Below are 17658 nucleotides of genomic sequence, written 5' to 3'. Positions count from 1 at the left end.
TCAGTATGGAGCAACAAATCTTACAATTTCTTACTTCTTCAAAAAACCCACTACTTCGTTTGCTTAATATATGTCTTTCTATTTCGTTCGTTCGTTCATTCATTAATTCATCCATTCATTCGTTATTAATTTTGGTGGGTTAAATACAGCAACCCAGTATGAGCTAAAATAATAATAATAATCCATCCATCTTCTTAACCGCTTGCCCTAAGAATAAGAATAAACTTTAACCCAGCAGTTGTAAATGTATTTTTTCATTTATTTACATTATTTTATTTGTTTTGTTAGTTTTTAATATAAAAACTCTCCTGTGTTCAAGCCCAAAGAAGAAGGGACAGGACCGTTGCGAGACTCCCGGTTGAAGATGGCGACCACGCTTTACCACAATTTTTACGACAATTCGAACAAACCACTTGGCGACTGCATTGGAGGCTGATTCAAAATGGAGTAAGGTTGTGAAAACATAAACGACTTAATGCGGTCTTTTTTGTTCCAGTAATCAAATTTGGATGCAATTTAGCTTAAACGATCAATGCACAAGAAAATACTTAGCCATACATAATGACTGAAGACAAGAAGAGTGGGGCCTTAGGCTTCTTTTCGAGTTACGACGATTTGAGCGACAGTAGCGACTCGGACGAGGAGGCTGCCCACCGCCGGAGAGATCCCAGCCAGAAACCAGAGACAGAAGCGACGGGAAGGGAGCCTAACTCTTCCCAGCAAAAAAGCAAAGCAGAAGCCGGCGAAAATCGTTTGCCTAAACCCGACGAGCTATTTAACTCCGTGTCCAAACCAGCGTTTCTCTACAATCCTCTGAATAAAGAGATTGACTGGGATAATTTAGCGGTTAAACTTCCCGAAGAGGTAATTTTAATTGGTCGGTGATATCCTACTTTCTATTGATCGATCAACCAGCATTATCTACTGAATCGAGATCTAGACATAGACATACAAATGACACAATACTTTACAACCTAAATTCATGTTTGTGTTCCATGAAATGTTCTTTAATTGATAGCGTTTCTCTAGGCTGCACTGCAACCTTTATCTTTGTTTTTCTTCTTTGTTTTTGGTTTCATTTAACGGTCCACTGGTTGTGGTCAGAGCAAAATTGGTTTCAGCCAACGTTGACTAGCGTAAACATCTGTAGTGATGTGCACAAATTATTACATTTAATAAGTAGCATCTCTGATGAGTATGATCTATTTCTTTTATGCTATGTTACTGGATCAATATTGATTCTAATCTGGTCCAGATTATGTATGTTCACAGTTGCATGATGATGATTTATATAGCATTTTTGTATAGTATTGATTAGAAGTGTGAATTGCCAAGTACCTTGCAATTCTAATCTGTATCACGATTCATAGGTCACAATTTGATTTGATACCGATTAATCCCGATACAAATCTATAAATCAATTATTGCGATTGAAATTTTGAAAATACTTAGCAGTAAACTTGTACATGTACACTGTAAGATTTTTATGAAAATATGCTTCAGGCTTATAACTGTGAGCCACTGTATTTAACAAACAGGTTGCAACCTGTTTCAGGTTTGAACAGCATTAAGATCAAATTTTAAGGCTTAATATTCTTGTTGTTTATTATAATATTCTTCCATGCTTTAAGTGTGAGCCCTAACGCTAATAAGACATTTTGTTGAATATTTACATCAAAAATTGATCTTTAAAAATTGATTCGGCTGCATATTGAATCGATACAAGAATTGTACGCTGTAATAACGCGATAAATTGCCGAATGAATTCTTATTTTTAACAGCGCTAATATTGATGGTTTCTATAATGGCACTGTGACAGTAATGGTACAGGTAGAGGTTGATTAAGTTGTGTAAGTAAGTACCTGCTTTCCTGTGCTATTTTCAGGCACCTAGAGAGTTTAAGCCATGGATGACAAATGCTGTACCCCCTCCCCAAAGTTATGCAGCGGAGCCTGAGAAAAAGAAGGGACCACCTCCGGGCATGGACATGGCTATAAAGTGGTCCAATGTGTATGAAGACAATGGTGAAGATGCGCCAAATGCTCACAAAGGAAAAGCCCAGTTCCTACCTCCAGAAGAGCAACATGTTGACTCAGGTCAGTACAGCTCGTTATTATAGATGGAAAGAAAAAGAACAACTACATGTGGCGATATGTTATCATACCTTGAAGTTAACACTAATTTCAGTTTTTTTTACCAAGCAGTTACTTGAGACAAATTGGACCTTGACATGGAGAGGAAAGGGGCGCAAGCAATTTCCGTCGCTAAACAGAATGATCTTTATTCACCGTTATAAAGAGAAATTGTATTACTATTTTACCGGTAGTCTCTTTTTTTCTTCATTCCACAGATTCCACATGTTCACAAAGAAAACACGCACATATTCAAAACAGGTTTTAAACCCAACCCCCAACACACACATCTACACACACACAATCACCTTACCACTTACACAAACATTTTAAGTATCATCATTGTCATAATCATCATCCCAACAACCATGATCACAACAGAAACATAAATTAACAAAAACAATCAACACTATAAAGTATTTCAAACACAAGTTTTAATATTGTTTTAATTTAAAAAATAAACATTTTACCCAACAATTATATTGTATTAAAAAATGGTGTACATTGCAGTTCTAAAAAAAATAAAATAAAATAAGCCAAAATAATATTCGTAGGTGTGATTTAAAAAATAACCCCAATTGTCTTCAACCAAAGAAAAAACATCCTCCAGAACAGGGCGATAAATGGAAATAAATAGGTCCTCCCCACAGAACATAAAGTGGCGATAATTTTCTATTTGCAATTTTAGACAGACTTTTTTGTTGTTGCAGTTATTTAAATTGAAATATTCTTGAATATGAATCAGCTGTGGTATTATAAAGTAGTATTTCCATAAAATTGGAACATTAAATTCATCCTCCCCAAAATGAGCAAGGTCTGTGAGGAAAAAGTGAGGTGCCCATAGTGCTTAGATACCATTTGTTTATTCTTTTGTTTATCTTGAAACAACCATTTATGGCACTTTAATTGTGGAAGACAAACCAATAGTGTACTGCACGATACCTGTACCAGATCACCACACTTAATATTCAATGTGGGGATCAAACTTAGTGGGTCAGTCATGCTTGACGCAAGTAAGTCTGGTTAAAATCTTGAGCTACCTAAAAATATGTTCTTTGGCCCAAGACACTCTGTTGCAAAGGAATAGCAAACCACAAAGGCATGTTTAAAAAAAAAAAACACAACAAAAACAAAAATCTCAAAACTGAATAATTGTGGTTTTGTTAAATATTTTTACAATGATCATTTCAAATTGTGACAATTCCACCAAAACTTTTATCTGCTGATTAGACGAGGAGTCCAAGACATCACCTTCACATTCGTCAACCAAGAAACGTCGGGTGGAGAGCTTCCAGCAAAAGGAGAAGAGGAAGAGAGACATGGGACAAGCTACTTCGGACAAGAGTTTTGTTGAAGAGGAAAAAAGAATCCTCAGACAAAAGGTTGAGTGAAATCCAAAGTTGCTCTAAAATGGAATTGGCTTCATTTTATTTTATTTGATCAACTTTTTGTGTTTCATCAGTAAAGAACATTAGCACAAGGGGCATTTAGATTGCTATCCTTGGACTTCAAAGTGTGTGCGTGGGCAACTGGACTGCTATGTGATGTAATTTATCGTGTGTTTTCTGGCTTCATTTGGGTGCACCTCACTTTTAATACTACTTAAACATTTACATTCACAGTGACTTGAATCAATTCATGTCACTCTAAATAGCAGATTTTTTGTATCACCCTTTCTTGATGCACCAAACAAACATACAAGTTTAAATGAAATTGTTACCAGAGAAGGTAAATATTAATGAGGCTCTGCTATTGTGGATCGCAAAAAAAAAAGAAGTATGATCTTACTATTTTAATTTCATGTTCATTAACATGTCATCAGCTAACAAGCGTTTGTGTGGAGCTCTGCACCTTTTATTAAATCGTTGTACCGAACACAAGATTTGTCAATTCTACTGCCACCAATACTACTGCCAACAAAGAGCTGTGTTTTGCTGCTTTTTGCACCAGATGGCACCATTGCACCACTCAAAAATCCACTGCCTTGGGCTTTAGGAAGTCAGACTGTCAGACACTGGTTTTCTCTGAGGGTTCATAATTTTCGTACTTGTCTCAGCTCTGATCTCGTTGGATGTGTAATGCGACATTATTTCCTTTTTACAATTAATGCACCCGTGCTCAAGTAAGGAATGTCAACTAAACAGTGGAATGCCATCATTGTTGTGGTGTGCAGATTTACCATTACGTTATTTTTGATAATTACAGTAAAATGCATGCACATTGAAAAATCTAATACATTTCAGAATTTTCATGACCTAATTTTATTAAAGGGTTCCTTTGTTTTTAATTCATTATAACCACCAAACAACGGAACAGCAATGAAAGTTTCCTTTATATTATGTCATAACTGGATTACTTTTTCTTGAATTGCAGAATTGTACAAATTGCGCCTCAAGAACAAATTTTTCTTTGCTCCCCTATGGTATTCAGAAAATACATTACAAACATACGTTGCTCTCATTTTGGGAATTAGTTTCACTTTTGAAAAACCTGTGGCATTATCAATTTAAAAAAAAAATTGCCACACATTTTGTCCCTAGGTGTGTGTTCTGTAAAGTTAATACAGTACAAAGATAAAACAAAATGTAGTGCACTTTTTTTCCCAATTAAAAACATAAATGTAGGTGTGTTAAGTGTGTAACCAGACACCCCCCAATGTGAATTCAAAGCAATATTCACCCACCTATAATTGATTAAAGAACAGTTTGGTGATCACAGGAATTCTTCCAGCCTATCTGTCATCACCGTTAGGCATGAAATTGCGGTAAATGTGCTTCTGATAAGATTCCAGCTTCCAGGTATGAGCCTGGTCTTGTCTGTAATGCGTACCCGCAGACTGATTGTATAAATTTATAGCCATTAAGCCATGATTGCCATGAAGTACTCATCCCACATGCATCTTATCGCTGGGAAAACTCAGATATTTGTTTTGAATATCCCGTCATACTATAAATGGTCAAATATTATTACATATTGTAGTTTTGGGTGCACACAAGAAGCTGTGTATGCCATGTAATGCATTGAAACTTGAAATTTGAAAGTAAAGCTTCATGAGCAACCAGTTCAGGGTGTACCCCACCTACTGCCCAAAGCCAGCTGGGATAGGCTCCAGCGACCCTTGTGAGGACAAGTGGTTAAGAAAATTGATGGATGGATGGATAAAGCTCCTTTGCGTCTTTAAACCAAAAGCTCAATCTAGGTCAGTCAAAAGATCACAAGTCATGAAGCTTCATTTGTCCATCACTAATTGAAAATGGTGAATTTGAAAATAAGTGCTCTATCATAATTTTGCACACTTGTTAGATGCTTAAATTAACAACTGCTTTATTATTATACTGTACTTAGGCAGGGATCCTGACATTTGCTCTGGTTTGGAACGGCAATGTAACACGTCCCAAAAATTACATTAGAAACTGCTCTCTGTGATGATCCAGAGAAGTTTTTCAAACTGTATAACGACAAATAATTGTAAATTAAATAGTAAATGTTGATGACAATTGATTTGGTTTGAGTCTGCCTAATAGGTTATCGCTTTAACTCTTTCACTGCCAGACGTTTTCAGAAACGGGTTGTCCCCACTGCCAGCCGATTTAAGCATTTAGAGTGATCTTTCAAGGTCCACAGAAAATGTTGTGTTTGGACTATGGAAACACACATACTACCAAATGAAAGATTGGACTCTCAGCTTTCATCAGAAAAAAAAAGTTTGTTTCTACCTTATTCCGTTCTTCAGTAATCAACAATAGAAAATGGTTACTTTCACCGAAATTCTCTCTTTTGAAACAAAAAACGGAGAAAAAGAGCTTTTTGTGAAACGATGTTATTTCATGCACTCTAATGAATTGTACACTTCTTTTTGTCCATGAATGATGCCACAAACACCTAAATAGTGCTTTACTTCTGTAAAACGCTTTCACCAACAATGAAAAAGTGTTTTTTGATTGCAAAATACGTTTATTTCCATTCAACAGTGTAACAATTTGACAAAACAATTTCGCAAACTATTTACTAATGTGTGCAACTGTGGTACTATTTACAATTATGTGGATGTTTCAAATACAGTTTTTCTTTTTGTAACGCTCTCCTGCGTACAAGGAGACGCCAGGACTCGCACACAGTTTACTTTCACTTTCACATTGGTCCGTTTTGCGTGCAAACGTTACACTTTCTTGACGGCCTTTTTTTCCGGGGAATAAAAAGCAAGTAGCAGACTGTACACACTTCCTCCGATGAATATGCATTGGACTCGGGGCACTCTCCGTCGTCCGATCGAACGTCCGCCTGTGCGTGCTCGGTTGCGCTCCGCGTTACGACACCGTAATAGCCGCCGCGTCAGCGGTTCCAATTTCGCCGTCAAGCTCGGATTCACCTTCATCATCATCGAGGATGATCACAGTCGTCATCAATGCACTATTTTAGCGTTGGTCGATGCCTTTCGTCTTGTAAGTGTAGAGCTGCTTGCAAACGCTCGCCATTGCCCGTTCCCTCCTCCATCTAGCTCCATCTAACGTCTTCTACTGCCGCGTCAATGCTTTCCAACCACGGAGTCACCCTCATCTTCATCATCTATGATGATCATCGTCAACAATGTGCTTTTTCAGCGATGCTTTTGGTCTTTGAAAAAAACGTCTCGGGTGTGAGCTCCTCGCGACCGGCCGCCATTTTTCCTTTGTCTTCCATTCTCATCTCCTGCTCGACGCTCTAGCTCCGCCTCTACTGACGCCCACCCGATCTTGTCAAAAGAGAGTCATCGCTGCCCTCTAGGGGCCAAAAATAGTCATTAGGCACAACAGACAGACTTGAAACTTTCATCAGACATGCGGAAGGGTTTCCTCTACCCGTTTCAAAAACAAAAAAAAAAAAAAAAATCATTGGATGACGTCTTTTGACGTCATTGGCAGTGAAGCGTAGGTTTTTACTTGACGTCTTTAAACGTCAGTGGCAGTGAAAGAGTTAATGGGGCATTGTAATTGTTTAGAAATTCGGTACAAGGTAATCATTTGAAAAAATGTATACACAGTTTTAGAGGAAAAGTGTTGTATATTCATATGAATGTTTCCTCCCTTATTAAATCATTGTTGATAATTATTGTGAGAAATACTCATTTTTCAGGATTTTTTTCTGATGGTACATTATGCACAGTTTTAGCATTAACACAGCACTGATATATTGATTTTTCTTTTTTTACTTAAGTTATATATTAATTTTGTACGATGTAAGCCACAGCTTAGATCTCAATGAAATGCTCAGACAGAAGCGTAATATTATAATTTACTGTAATAGTGTAGCACAGATGACTGACGGCAGCAGAATATTTCCAAAGTGGTGTCCTTGAATTTGAGCTAACATTTTTCCACATATCCTTTAAACAATGCTGCGGTTAGACTTTAGAGTTAGATTGCAGAGAGACGACTCCATTCATTCCAACGCGCAACCGCTTCATGTTTTTTTCATATAAGCAGGCTGGTAGGCTTTTGACAGAAAGCATAATTTAAAGGCTCAGTGTATAGAATTTAGTGCCATTGCGTGGTGAACTAATAGAATGCAACAACCTATGTCCGAAGCATGTGCACTTTGAAGTGTGCGCATGACTGTGCCTCAGAGAGACCACACTTTGCAAGCCTAGCAAGTGAGCAGTTCGACGAGCGACGGCGAGTGAGTGAGCAGCCTGTCGAACAGCAACTAGCGGGACCGGGAGTAAGAGTGGCTATCAAGAACTCGCTGGAGCGGTTAACAAGAGCAGGTAGCAAGAACTAGCTGGAGTGGCTAGCGGGAGAAGCTAGCAAAAGCTAGCGATAGTAAAGCAGAGAGAGACATGTGACAGGAGTCCAGATCAAGAGACTCAACTATGAGCCGACGGCCATCTGCAGGCCCCAGCTGTGGAAGGTAAACGTCAGTCGACCGGGACCCATCGTGTCTGACACGGGTTGCAAGCACCACCAGAGGCTAGCTACAGCTAGTTATAAGGGACAGCGAGACCCTAATGTAATATAATAACTGATTATTAGACCTATGATTATACGTATTAGGCCTGGGATGAAATATCGTTTGGCAATGCATTGCGATACTGCCTATCCCTATCAGCAGTATCGATCCATTAAGTGAGTATCAATACTTTTGGATACCTTATATTGTCGTGCAGCGCCTGCACCACCGGGTGCTTACAAGGAGCCTGTCATATCTTAATCTGCCAAGCTGATAGGTGGCAGCACTGCGCCACTGCATCTTAGAGGCAACTCCAAAAAAGACACGAACTAGAGTGTAGCCTACGAGCCTACTAGATAATATGCCTTGGTCTGCAGCAACCGAACGCGAACGCCGCCGCCGCCGCCGATGAAGCAATTGCAAAAAAACATCTGTCTTTATACCAGAAATGTTTAAGGCCACAAGTGTATAGAAGTGCAGGCTTTCAGCTCAGCATAGTTCGTGTGGCCGGCGTTTATCGTGGCCGCTTCGACAGCGTCAACTGTTGGCTAGAGCGGTCCACAACAGCACCCGAACGAAGCGCGCGCCTTCGAAAAGTTGGACTTTTGTAATAATTCAGCACGCCAGTCAGAATAGTTTGTGCAGAGAATGGCTGGACATTGGAGCACCGGAACAGGAGAGCTCCAGCGAGGAGGCTCTCCAGCTTGTTGTGCACCATCGTGAAAAGAAGCGGTTCGGAAAATGGACGAATGACTACTAAACGTTTTTAAAAAGTAAGTCCTAACTTTTATAGCTTAAATGTAGAATATAAAAACCTGCGAACAATTCAGTTTAAGAAAAGCCTCTCGGAAAGCATTGATTGCGTTCATTCATATCTAGGGGATTTATTATAGAAAGAAACATGTGGGCTGCTCAGTTTCCTATTTTTTTTCTCTTTTAAATCAGATGTGGAGAAGCTAATCGTTTAATGGTTGGTCAAAGTGCGCATAGGGTGGCCATAGCCACGGTAATGTTAGTCCGGATTTAGAGACGTTTTTTTTTTTTAATTCTTAGCATAGATATTATTAATAGATTTACCAAAACAGATGGCTGACATTGATAATGCATGATAATATTGTTTTCCTGATTTAAAAAAAACTAAACATGAGCCACGTGAAATATGGGCCATCCCGGCCGGATGATCCTTTTCTTTTCTTTTTTAATACACATGTTAAGGTTAATAATAGCCCCAAAAGCCCAAAAAAAAAAAGTATCGCAATACGTATCGGATCGCCACCAAAGTATCTGGATCCGGATTGGATCGCGACAGAAGTGCATCGTCCCAGGACTAATACGTATACACACTGTCCCTTTAAACATATAAACAAAAACATTCCACCTCTAGAAGTGACCTTACTCGCTGCCTCTCAAAACGTTTCCTCAAACCTGTAGTTAATGAATAACTTTCCTTGCCTTCTTACCTTTCCTCATCTCACCCAACGTTTTTGTTGGTTTTGGCAAAGTCTGTCCTGATTCTTCATGGATATTGGCAGTTGTTTTTTTCTTGTACTCCACTTTCTGAATAAACGTTCATCAAGTACTCTCCTAATTGTAGATGTTGTTAGATGACCTTCTCTAGAGCGGCCTTAACCAAGTTGGCCTTCACCATGAAAATATTCTCCATTCATCTACTTCACATGCATGCTGGAAAACCTTTGGATGCAACTTAGCTCTTACCTGCTCTTTCACTGGTGAGCTATTGTTATGTGATACTTGAATTTGTTACGATTACGCAAAAATTACACAACTCGACTGTCATGAGAATTTGTCGAGACTGGGTACAAGAACACAAAAAGAATCCATTGAATTTTGTGTATCTGAATGTAAATGTGAATCAAAAGAGTTCATTATCTTCTGCTGTCCTGTTACAACTTAAAGTCTCTTGGCCCACAACAAAAGAACTGCAATTTTTTCTCACTTTTCATACAGGAATCTTTTCCTTCTGTGTTTTTTCCTTTTTGTTTTTTTTTAAACTGTACATAATATCAAGTAAAATGACCTTTGGTCAGAGACTCATTAAAGTACCACTGATTGTCACACCCAACTAAGTGGGGTGAAATTCGTTCCACATTTGACCCATCCCTTGAGGGAGCGGTGAGCATTTTTAGAGTCTTTAGTATGACCCTGTCGGGGATTGAACCCACAACCTCCCAGTTTCAGGGCGGACACTCTACCACAAGGCCACTGAGCTGGCAAATTAAATGGGGCTGCATTCAAATAGCAAGCAATTTTAATACTGTACTGCAAACTCCCGCTGGTTTATGTTTGGATTATTCATTTTATTGTATGTTGCATCAAGGAGTTACATGTTGGCAGTATTGCAATACTAGTCTGCATGTGGCTTTCCAATGAAGGCCATTCATTGCCACCAACTGCCTTGTTTTTGCAATACATGTACTGTACAGCAACCAGAATCCACTGAATGCCTCAATGTGATTGGACAAGAAATGCAAAAAAGGCACTCCAATGTTTTCTTAATTAAAAATAATTTAAAAAATGTTGAGCTTTTGTCCACTCTTCAACCTTGACAGAGGTCATTATTCTACTCATTGCTATTATCAGCTGCAATGCAAAATCATTTTCATCGGGATCTGGTCCAGAAAGCACATTTGCAAACAATTAGCATGAGCGACTCATTTAACATGTTGAGACACTTTTATCGCTGTCAGTTCTTACAGTTACATTTTTTTGTGTGTGTCAGATGTCAATGGAGGTAAGGTTTTATCCAGAATTGGTTAAGTGCCCAGTGGAATCAAATCTGAGTGTCCTGTATGATTTAATTTTTTTTTTGTTTTGCATGTTATCTCATTCACTCCCAGCCATTTTCACTAAAGCAACCCCCTTATCTCCCAGCTGTTTCATTGGATTGGACTGATTTTGCAAGGCCCACAGAATATTGTGTTCTAATGCTACACAAACATGAACCTACCCAAAGAAAGATTAGAGTCTCTATTTTCATCAGGGGGAAAAAAGTATATTTCTATCTGTTTCCATTTTGCAGCAATTAGCATTAGAATATAGCTAAGTTTCATCATTATTCACAAATCTGTTTAAAACAAAGGGGGAAAGAGCTTTTTGCAACATGGCTGTGGTTGATCTCTTATACTCTGCTGCACCTGCTGGCCATTTTTATAATTACTACCATTGCTTCAAGCGTTCTCTTCAGTTCAGAGGCTGCATCAAAACCTTCTGTATGCTTAAGCATTAAAGAAAACATTTGAATCAATACATATGTCTTTGGGAGCATGGTAATATTTAAAATAGAACATATTTATACGTTTTTGGGAGCAAGTGAGTTATTGTTTAGTATTAGTATGATAAAATATTTTGTTCAAATGACCACATCCACTATTTAATTGTGACACTCAAATAACTATCATGACTGATTTGTAGGGAGGCTTTTATGATCTTATATCATTGTAAAATATGAACGAATAACAGCTAATAATGTGATTCTCCATGACATAAAGCTGCAGGCCCCTGGACCAGGCTTCTCTGACAGCCATCATCCAGCCTAATTTATACCCTGAGAAAGGCTTGTGTCCAGCACATAAATTTAGTTGCGGTGCACATTCAGAAAAAGGGAAAGCCCATAAAGCAGCCGGGATAGAGAGGCGAGCCAGAGACAGAGAGAGTGGGAACAATGGGCAGCCATCAGGAGGGGAGACCCAACAGCTGCGAAGCTCCAACACACAGTCAGGTGCACGCACACACACACACAGATGCACGCAAATATAGAGTCTGTCCATTTTCTTCTGCTTTCATGCTCTCACAGGCACAGTTTTCTTTCTCTACGACCAGATCTTGTGAAAGTGTGGCAACTTAGCAGATGTTCTGCCACTGCCTTCACAAAGGGTGAAAGTGACTGGTAGTCAGGGGCGGTGGTTGTGGGGAGGACACAGAAAAGAAAGACTTCCTCTGGAGTCGGCGTGTACAGCAGCATTATACAAGTGTATAATGTGTCTTATTTGTGTTCTCTTCTGATGAATGCTGTATGTTTTTTAATTTATTATTTCCCCTCTCTGGCATATCATGGCAAGTATTCCACAAATACAAACATAAAAATAAAAGCAAAAGCCATCATTAACCATCATTTATAAAAACAGACTGTCCACACTCTGTACTGAATGTGTCCTACATTGGAGTCCAAAGGTTTGTGCCGTTCCTCAAACATGTGGTCTCTTTGCCCCCCCTTCTACCCCCCCCCCCTTCTCACAAAACACACTATGCAGCCTGCAGGTTTTGACCTGAAAATAACTGCCCAGACAGGGTCTAGTCAGTCAGTCAGTCGGGGAGGCAGGCTGAGGCGTCAGGGCCTCCATGGCTCCTGCAGTGTAATAACAGATGCTTATCATGTTTTACTGAGGGTAGTGATGGTGATGGCTGGAAGGCGGGGGAACACAGGGGCCCTGTTGATGCATAGCTTTGGTGATAAATGCCCTCAGTTAGAAAATTGAATTAAAAGACTGCTACAACAAGTTCTGAATTTGTGTGCGTGTATTCGTGTTTTCACAACAGTTCTACTGAGCACATACACACTCACACACTAGCAGCTTTTCAGCAGGTACACACATTCCAGGTAAAGGCAACAGCAAACAAATGGCTTAAGGTTCAAGTGAAGAATGTTTCATTCCTTTTCTCTGCTGCCTCAGCTCTTTTAAAGCCCGAGGTTGTGCTGCCAGCTTGGACAGGGTTAGCCGCAAGGTCAAAGAAGAGGGGATTACTCAAGATACACTTGAGATAAAAGTGTCAGTTCAGTAATCTGCAGCAATACATCTTGTGGGAGTCAGTGCATGGTGTTGGCGTGGAGGCAAAAAAATAATAGCCTTCTTTTGTGCAATAATGAGGATGAACCTTGATCGTTTGTGTGTAGCTTCTGTTATAAGAGATGTAATTTAAACTCCCAACACATGCAATAAAAAATGTATTTCAATTTGCCACCATTAAAGTGACAGTGTGTATTTTAGTGCCATGTAATGGTGAAGTAGGAGAATGCAACAGTTTTGAAGCACGCGCACTACGGTGACTCAGAGAGACCCCACATTGCAAGGCAGGCTACCCCCAATTACTACAAATTATTATTTGGAATGAGTGACCACGAGCAGCGGAAGCAGCAAGCAACAGTGACTAGCAAGAACTCGCTGGAGTGGCTAACAAGAACTATTGGAGCAGCTAACAAAAGCGGCTAGCGGTAAAGCGAGAGCAAAGCAGTGGAAGACAAGCGGCGGTAGCACGAATCATGGGATTCAGCGATGACCCCCTGCAGGCCCCAGCTGTAAAAGGTAAGCATCGAACGACCCATTGGGTCTCACACTAGCTGCAAGCACCACCAGAGGCTAAATATACGGTCGCAAAATGATTCTCCCTCGGGTATCTGTAGCAGAATGATGGCAGCGAAACATGCCAGCCTACTGTGGGGCGAGACCCATGTGATTTAGTTAGCGATTACTAGACCTATAATCATATTTTAAAAATTGTTGATGTGATGGAACATTTTTGCATATTATTGAAATTTCTTGTGGGTTTTTAATTAGTTCACTACTAGATGGTGCTAAATAAATAACACAATGTGGAAAAGGTTTATGCGGATGCTGCATCAGGCTATCAATGGTAAAGAGGAAAATCCAAGTTTAAGAGAGAGAGAGAGAGAGAGATAGTTGTACAGTACTTGACTTTGGAAATTAGCATTTTTTTTTAACTGTAGACATTGTGCTGTCACACAACAAAAAACATTTCAGTGTCACCAGATATCTTAGAAGAGTCCGATTCATCTGCTGCTTTATTAATAAATTTATTAAAATTTCCATTCAATCCGATTTTAGCAGGCATGGAATACAAGAGAGAGAGAGAGAGAGAGAGAGAGAGAGAGAGAGAGAGAGAGGTGTGGGCGAGTTTAGGCAGGCTGAGCTGAGTGTGTCGCCTGTACGGAGGTGACAGCAGAGCATGGAGACGAGGCTCCATCGGCGACCTGAGACCGCTGCGGCGAGAGAGGAGAACACACTCGGCTCTTTGCCACTGGAGCCAGCGTGTTGAAAGGAATCGGGAGGAAATTTAACTTCTCGGGGGAATAGGAAAGGAATGGCTGATCCTCTGCGGAGGACTTTACTAGCGAAACTGCGTGGGAAAAAATCCAAGAAAGGAGAGACGCTCAGCGCTGGATTGGGCTCCACTGCTGCTGAAAATGTGGGCCGAGAAGGTAAAGAAAAAGTTTTGCAAATGCAGCGAGACTCCGTCGAGGCTCGCCCGGCAGTTACGCTATCAGGCCTGGATTACACGGCAGAGAGAATGAGCACGTACGAGAATTGTTTTGACGGGCCGGTGGCGCAAACCACGGGGGTTGAGTTGCTCCGGCTGAGTTCGCCAGTGGAGTTAGCGGGCTCACGTCCGCCGTTGCTGAGCAGCGGGGGCAGGGTTCGGGTTAATGGGCAGCTCCCGGGGGCTTCACTTCAAAGAGAGGTGCAGTTTGCGGGACATGCGATTACAGAGGCTAATACGAGCCACTTGGAGCCCGCGTGTGATGACACGATCACAATTTCAGGAGGATTGTCCTTTGGAGAAACGCATGGCCAGAGGAAACACTTTATCTCAGTCCCGTGGCAATGTAGCGTAGGGGATTCAATTGGCTTCGGGGACAATTCAAATCATATTTATTCCTATGCACAAACTGTGAACTGCACTACTTGTGATTGTGAGCCCCTGGTCCAAGGATGTTCCCAACATGTGCCAAGAACTGTTGTTGCTGTAAATGCACATAATACCAACAACCAAAGTTTGGAGACACCCGTGCTTGTGAATCCAATCCCTGCTCAAACAGATGAAAACCTCTTTCGATCAATTGACATCTCTGCATACTCAGTGGACTTCAGGGGCCCGCTGCAGAGCCCATCCTTCTTTCCAACTGAGCTAGAAATATCATGCGATATTAACATGGCATCCATGTGTGACACAAAGGTATCACTCAAGCATCCTTTAGACAGCGAAGAAGATGATTATTATGATAATGAAATTCTGCCCTTCTATGAAACTAGAGCAAAAAGTTCAATTGATAGAGAAGATGTTATGGCGCTGCCCCAGATAGGTCACGATGAAGGACAGGCTGATGAGAATTGCAGTGCCCAGGAAACAGACAGGCTTAGAAACCAACTGAAAGAGGCCTATTACCTCCTGATCAATGCTATGAATGATATCAATTTGGACCAGCAGGTAAGTGCTGGTTTAAGTGAACATCATACCACCTCCTCCTGTAGTAGCCACTCTAGGGATAGCTTGTGCTCACGGTTGTCTGCCAGAAACATGGACAGTGACTCATGGTCCTCTGGAGGTGACCACAACGGCCAGCAGGTGTCCGACACAGATTCCTTGCTACTGTGTCTTGGTGGAAACCTAGAGCCAGGCCTCAAAACCAGACTAAACAGTAAGAGCATGGTCAATCTTTCTCTGGCTAAGATAAAACCGAGGTTAGTGCGCTCTGCCAGTGAGGGAGACATCAGGTATCCAGCTGGACCTTTGCAGTGGACAAATCCTCTTAAAGTCGTGTGTGATGGTGGAGTGGTTTCACCGCTAAAATCAGATCGAGGCAGTGAAGATGCTGATGTTATAAAAGGCGGCGAGCTTTCAAAACCTCAGGTGGCCTACAATGCCGCCAGCAGTGACGAGCGTTTTCAAGTAGTCGCTGGTGGGAACCTTGCAGAAAGCAGTGGTTCAGTGAACAGCCTCACTGGTTCTTCGGACAGCAACACAGAGGGATCAGCACCTTCTGCTCATGATAAAAAGGAGCAGGCAACTCGTGTTTCACCACAGGGGGGCAACTTAGTCAACAAGGGCCACGGTGTCACTGTCAACAAGATGCAACAGTGGATGCACAAAGGTCGCCTGTTGTCGTCTGAAATGAAGCAACGTATAGAAGGTTCATCCTCGGCCCGCGGTGGGAGCCAAAACCATGAGCGTCCCTCTCCTCAGGTGAACCCGGGAGGAACGGGGGTCCAAACATCCAGCCGAGTGGTAAAATCGGTCAAGCCCCCTGCAAGCAAGACACCACAGCATTCAGGTAGGATGGCCGCACGGAGTGGCCTCAACTCCCGTGGATCTCCTAAATCAGCGAACTCTCACCCTCCTTCCTGTATGATTACTGTCATCATCCTCCACTCATAGTACACTCCGCCTGGTGGCACTCCTCCTCTTCTGGATGCAAAGCAAAGGGACGAGACACCTCTGCTTTCTTTTAAGACTCTCTAACTGGTGGCGGTTTCTCTTCTTCACACTAATGTAGGCACATTTTAACACCAAATTAATAGTACATCAGGTTTTAGATGTGATCACTCACAGTATAGTTCAATAACAATTAACTCATTCTCCCTGTTTGAGTTTTTCTGGTGTTGGTGGTGGGATTGGTGTATGTGAATAATATTTGGTTATGTACGGAATGTGTTACAGTGAAAACATCTGTTTCATGAAACCATCTGCATTGAAGGGTAACCAGACAACCGGGTTTAATGGAGACAACCCGTTTTGAGCCTATCTTAGCAGATTTTACCAGTCTACACTGGTCTCATCCTGGCGTCCTGTTTTTTGTTTTTAGTCCAGTCAGCAAGCCATATGTTTGGGCCATGTACACTGTATGTCACGACTCATATGAAAAACCAATTAAAAATACATTTACAGTAACCATTAAAGTCATTTTTATTTACTTTGACATTCACATTTGCGTCATACCGGAAGTGACTTGTTTCGCGCTGTTAAACTGTCAACCAAGATAGCATTTAGCATTAGCTAAAGTAATAACACAACTACCGGTCACCAAATTGACTCACGATTAAATTTGTTGTAAATAGTTCCTGGTGATGATTTATTGTGTATTTGATTTTCAGCGAAATTGTAGTGTCCCAGTTTTTAATTTTGAAAATCTGGTCACTCTAGCATTGGATTTTTACATGTCTTTTTGCTCAGATGATTTTTCAGACCAAATGTAAGCAAACCAATTGGCTTTCAGTCTATCCAAATGGCAAAACCATGACACAAGGTTTATTTAGCCTATCCGTTTTATATAATGATGTACATGTTCTACCGGTTTGGGATTATTTGGAGTAATCAGAATGCTAAGCTTTAGCATTTTGATGTTTTGCTAAAACAGTTTTGGCACTGGCTCATTGTGTTATTTAAGTTAACCATCACAAATGTAGCCAATTTAGCCTAACTATGCAACTGTTGTATATGACATTTTACAAGACAGTCAGTCTTAGCACTTTTAAAGGATTACTAAATTGTTTTGATTATGCTTTTGCTTTCTATGAGTGCATGTGAGTTTCTGCAGAAGTCCCTTTCAGAGCAAATAGTTAAGCTGTTTTGTGTGCAAGCTGTTGTTGACTGTCAGTGCTGTGTTGCTAGAAATAGAGTGTGATATCTGGGGCTGCTCAGAGGAAGGCCTCTGTGTTGGGTTATGCCTTTGGTCCAGCATTCAGTAGTCTGTCATTCATCGAAACCAGCACAGTAAATTATGTAGAGTAAATTTGACTCTATTTAGAGTGGGAACAAATAGACCCAGTTTTAGAGTCATGTTTACACT

At 40.7% G+C, this 17658-nt stretch overlaps 2 protein-coding genes across 2 annotated transcripts in view; both read left to right on the top strand.

The window, feature by feature from the left end:
* The first annotated feature begins 395 nt into the window (after positions 1–395).
* Positions 396–7220, top strand: c13h1orf52 (chromosome 13 C1orf52 homolog). The gene is made up of 3 exons (XM_077584877.1): positions 396–864; positions 1886–2096; positions 3363–7220. Exons 1-3 carry the CDS (start codon positions 562–564, stop codon positions 3521–3523), a joined length of 675 nt encoding a protein of 224 aa, XP_077441003.1. The 5' UTR covers positions 396–561; the 3' UTR covers positions 3524–7220.
* Positions 7221–14020: 6800 nt separating this feature from the next.
* The window catches only part of syde2 (synapse defective 1, Rho GTPase, homolog 2 (C. elegans)), a 61872-nt gene continuing 58234 nt past the window's right edge, over positions 14021–17658 (top strand). Inside the window, exon 1 of the mRNA XM_077584749.1 lies at positions 14021–16143. Coding sequence (XP_077440875.1) covers positions 14175–16143 — 1969 coding nt within the window. The 5' untranslated portion in view covers positions 14021–14174. The remainder of the gene's footprint in view (positions 16144–17658) is intronic.

The sequence above is a fragment of the Vanacampus margaritifer genome, chromosome 13 (assembly GCF_051991255.1).
Source record: "Vanacampus margaritifer isolate UIUO_Vmar chromosome 13, RoL_Vmar_1.0, whole genome shotgun sequence".
Classification (NCBI taxonomy): domain Eukaryota; kingdom Metazoa; phylum Chordata; class Actinopteri; order Syngnathiformes; family Syngnathidae; genus Vanacampus; species Vanacampus margaritifer.
The sequence above is the reverse complement of the archived record's forward strand: the minus strand, read 5'-3'. Positions and strand labels throughout refer to the sequence as shown.

What these genes read in the sequence shown, in the direction of transcription:
- c13h1orf52 (XM_077584877.1), top strand. Translation starts at nt 562, where the DNA reads ATGACTGAAGACAAGAAGAGTGGGGCCTTAGGCTTCTTTTCGAGTTAC. An exon ending in CGGTTAAACTTCCCGAAGAG is followed by an intron (nt 865 to 1,885) that starts GTAATTTTAATT and finishes TGCTATTTTCAG; the next exon opens with GCACCTAGAGAGTTTAAGCC. An exon ending in AGAGCAACATGTTGACTCAG is followed by an intron (nt 2,097 to 3,362) that starts GTCAGTACAGCT and finishes TCTGCTGATTAG; the next exon opens with ACGAGGAGTCCAAGACATCA.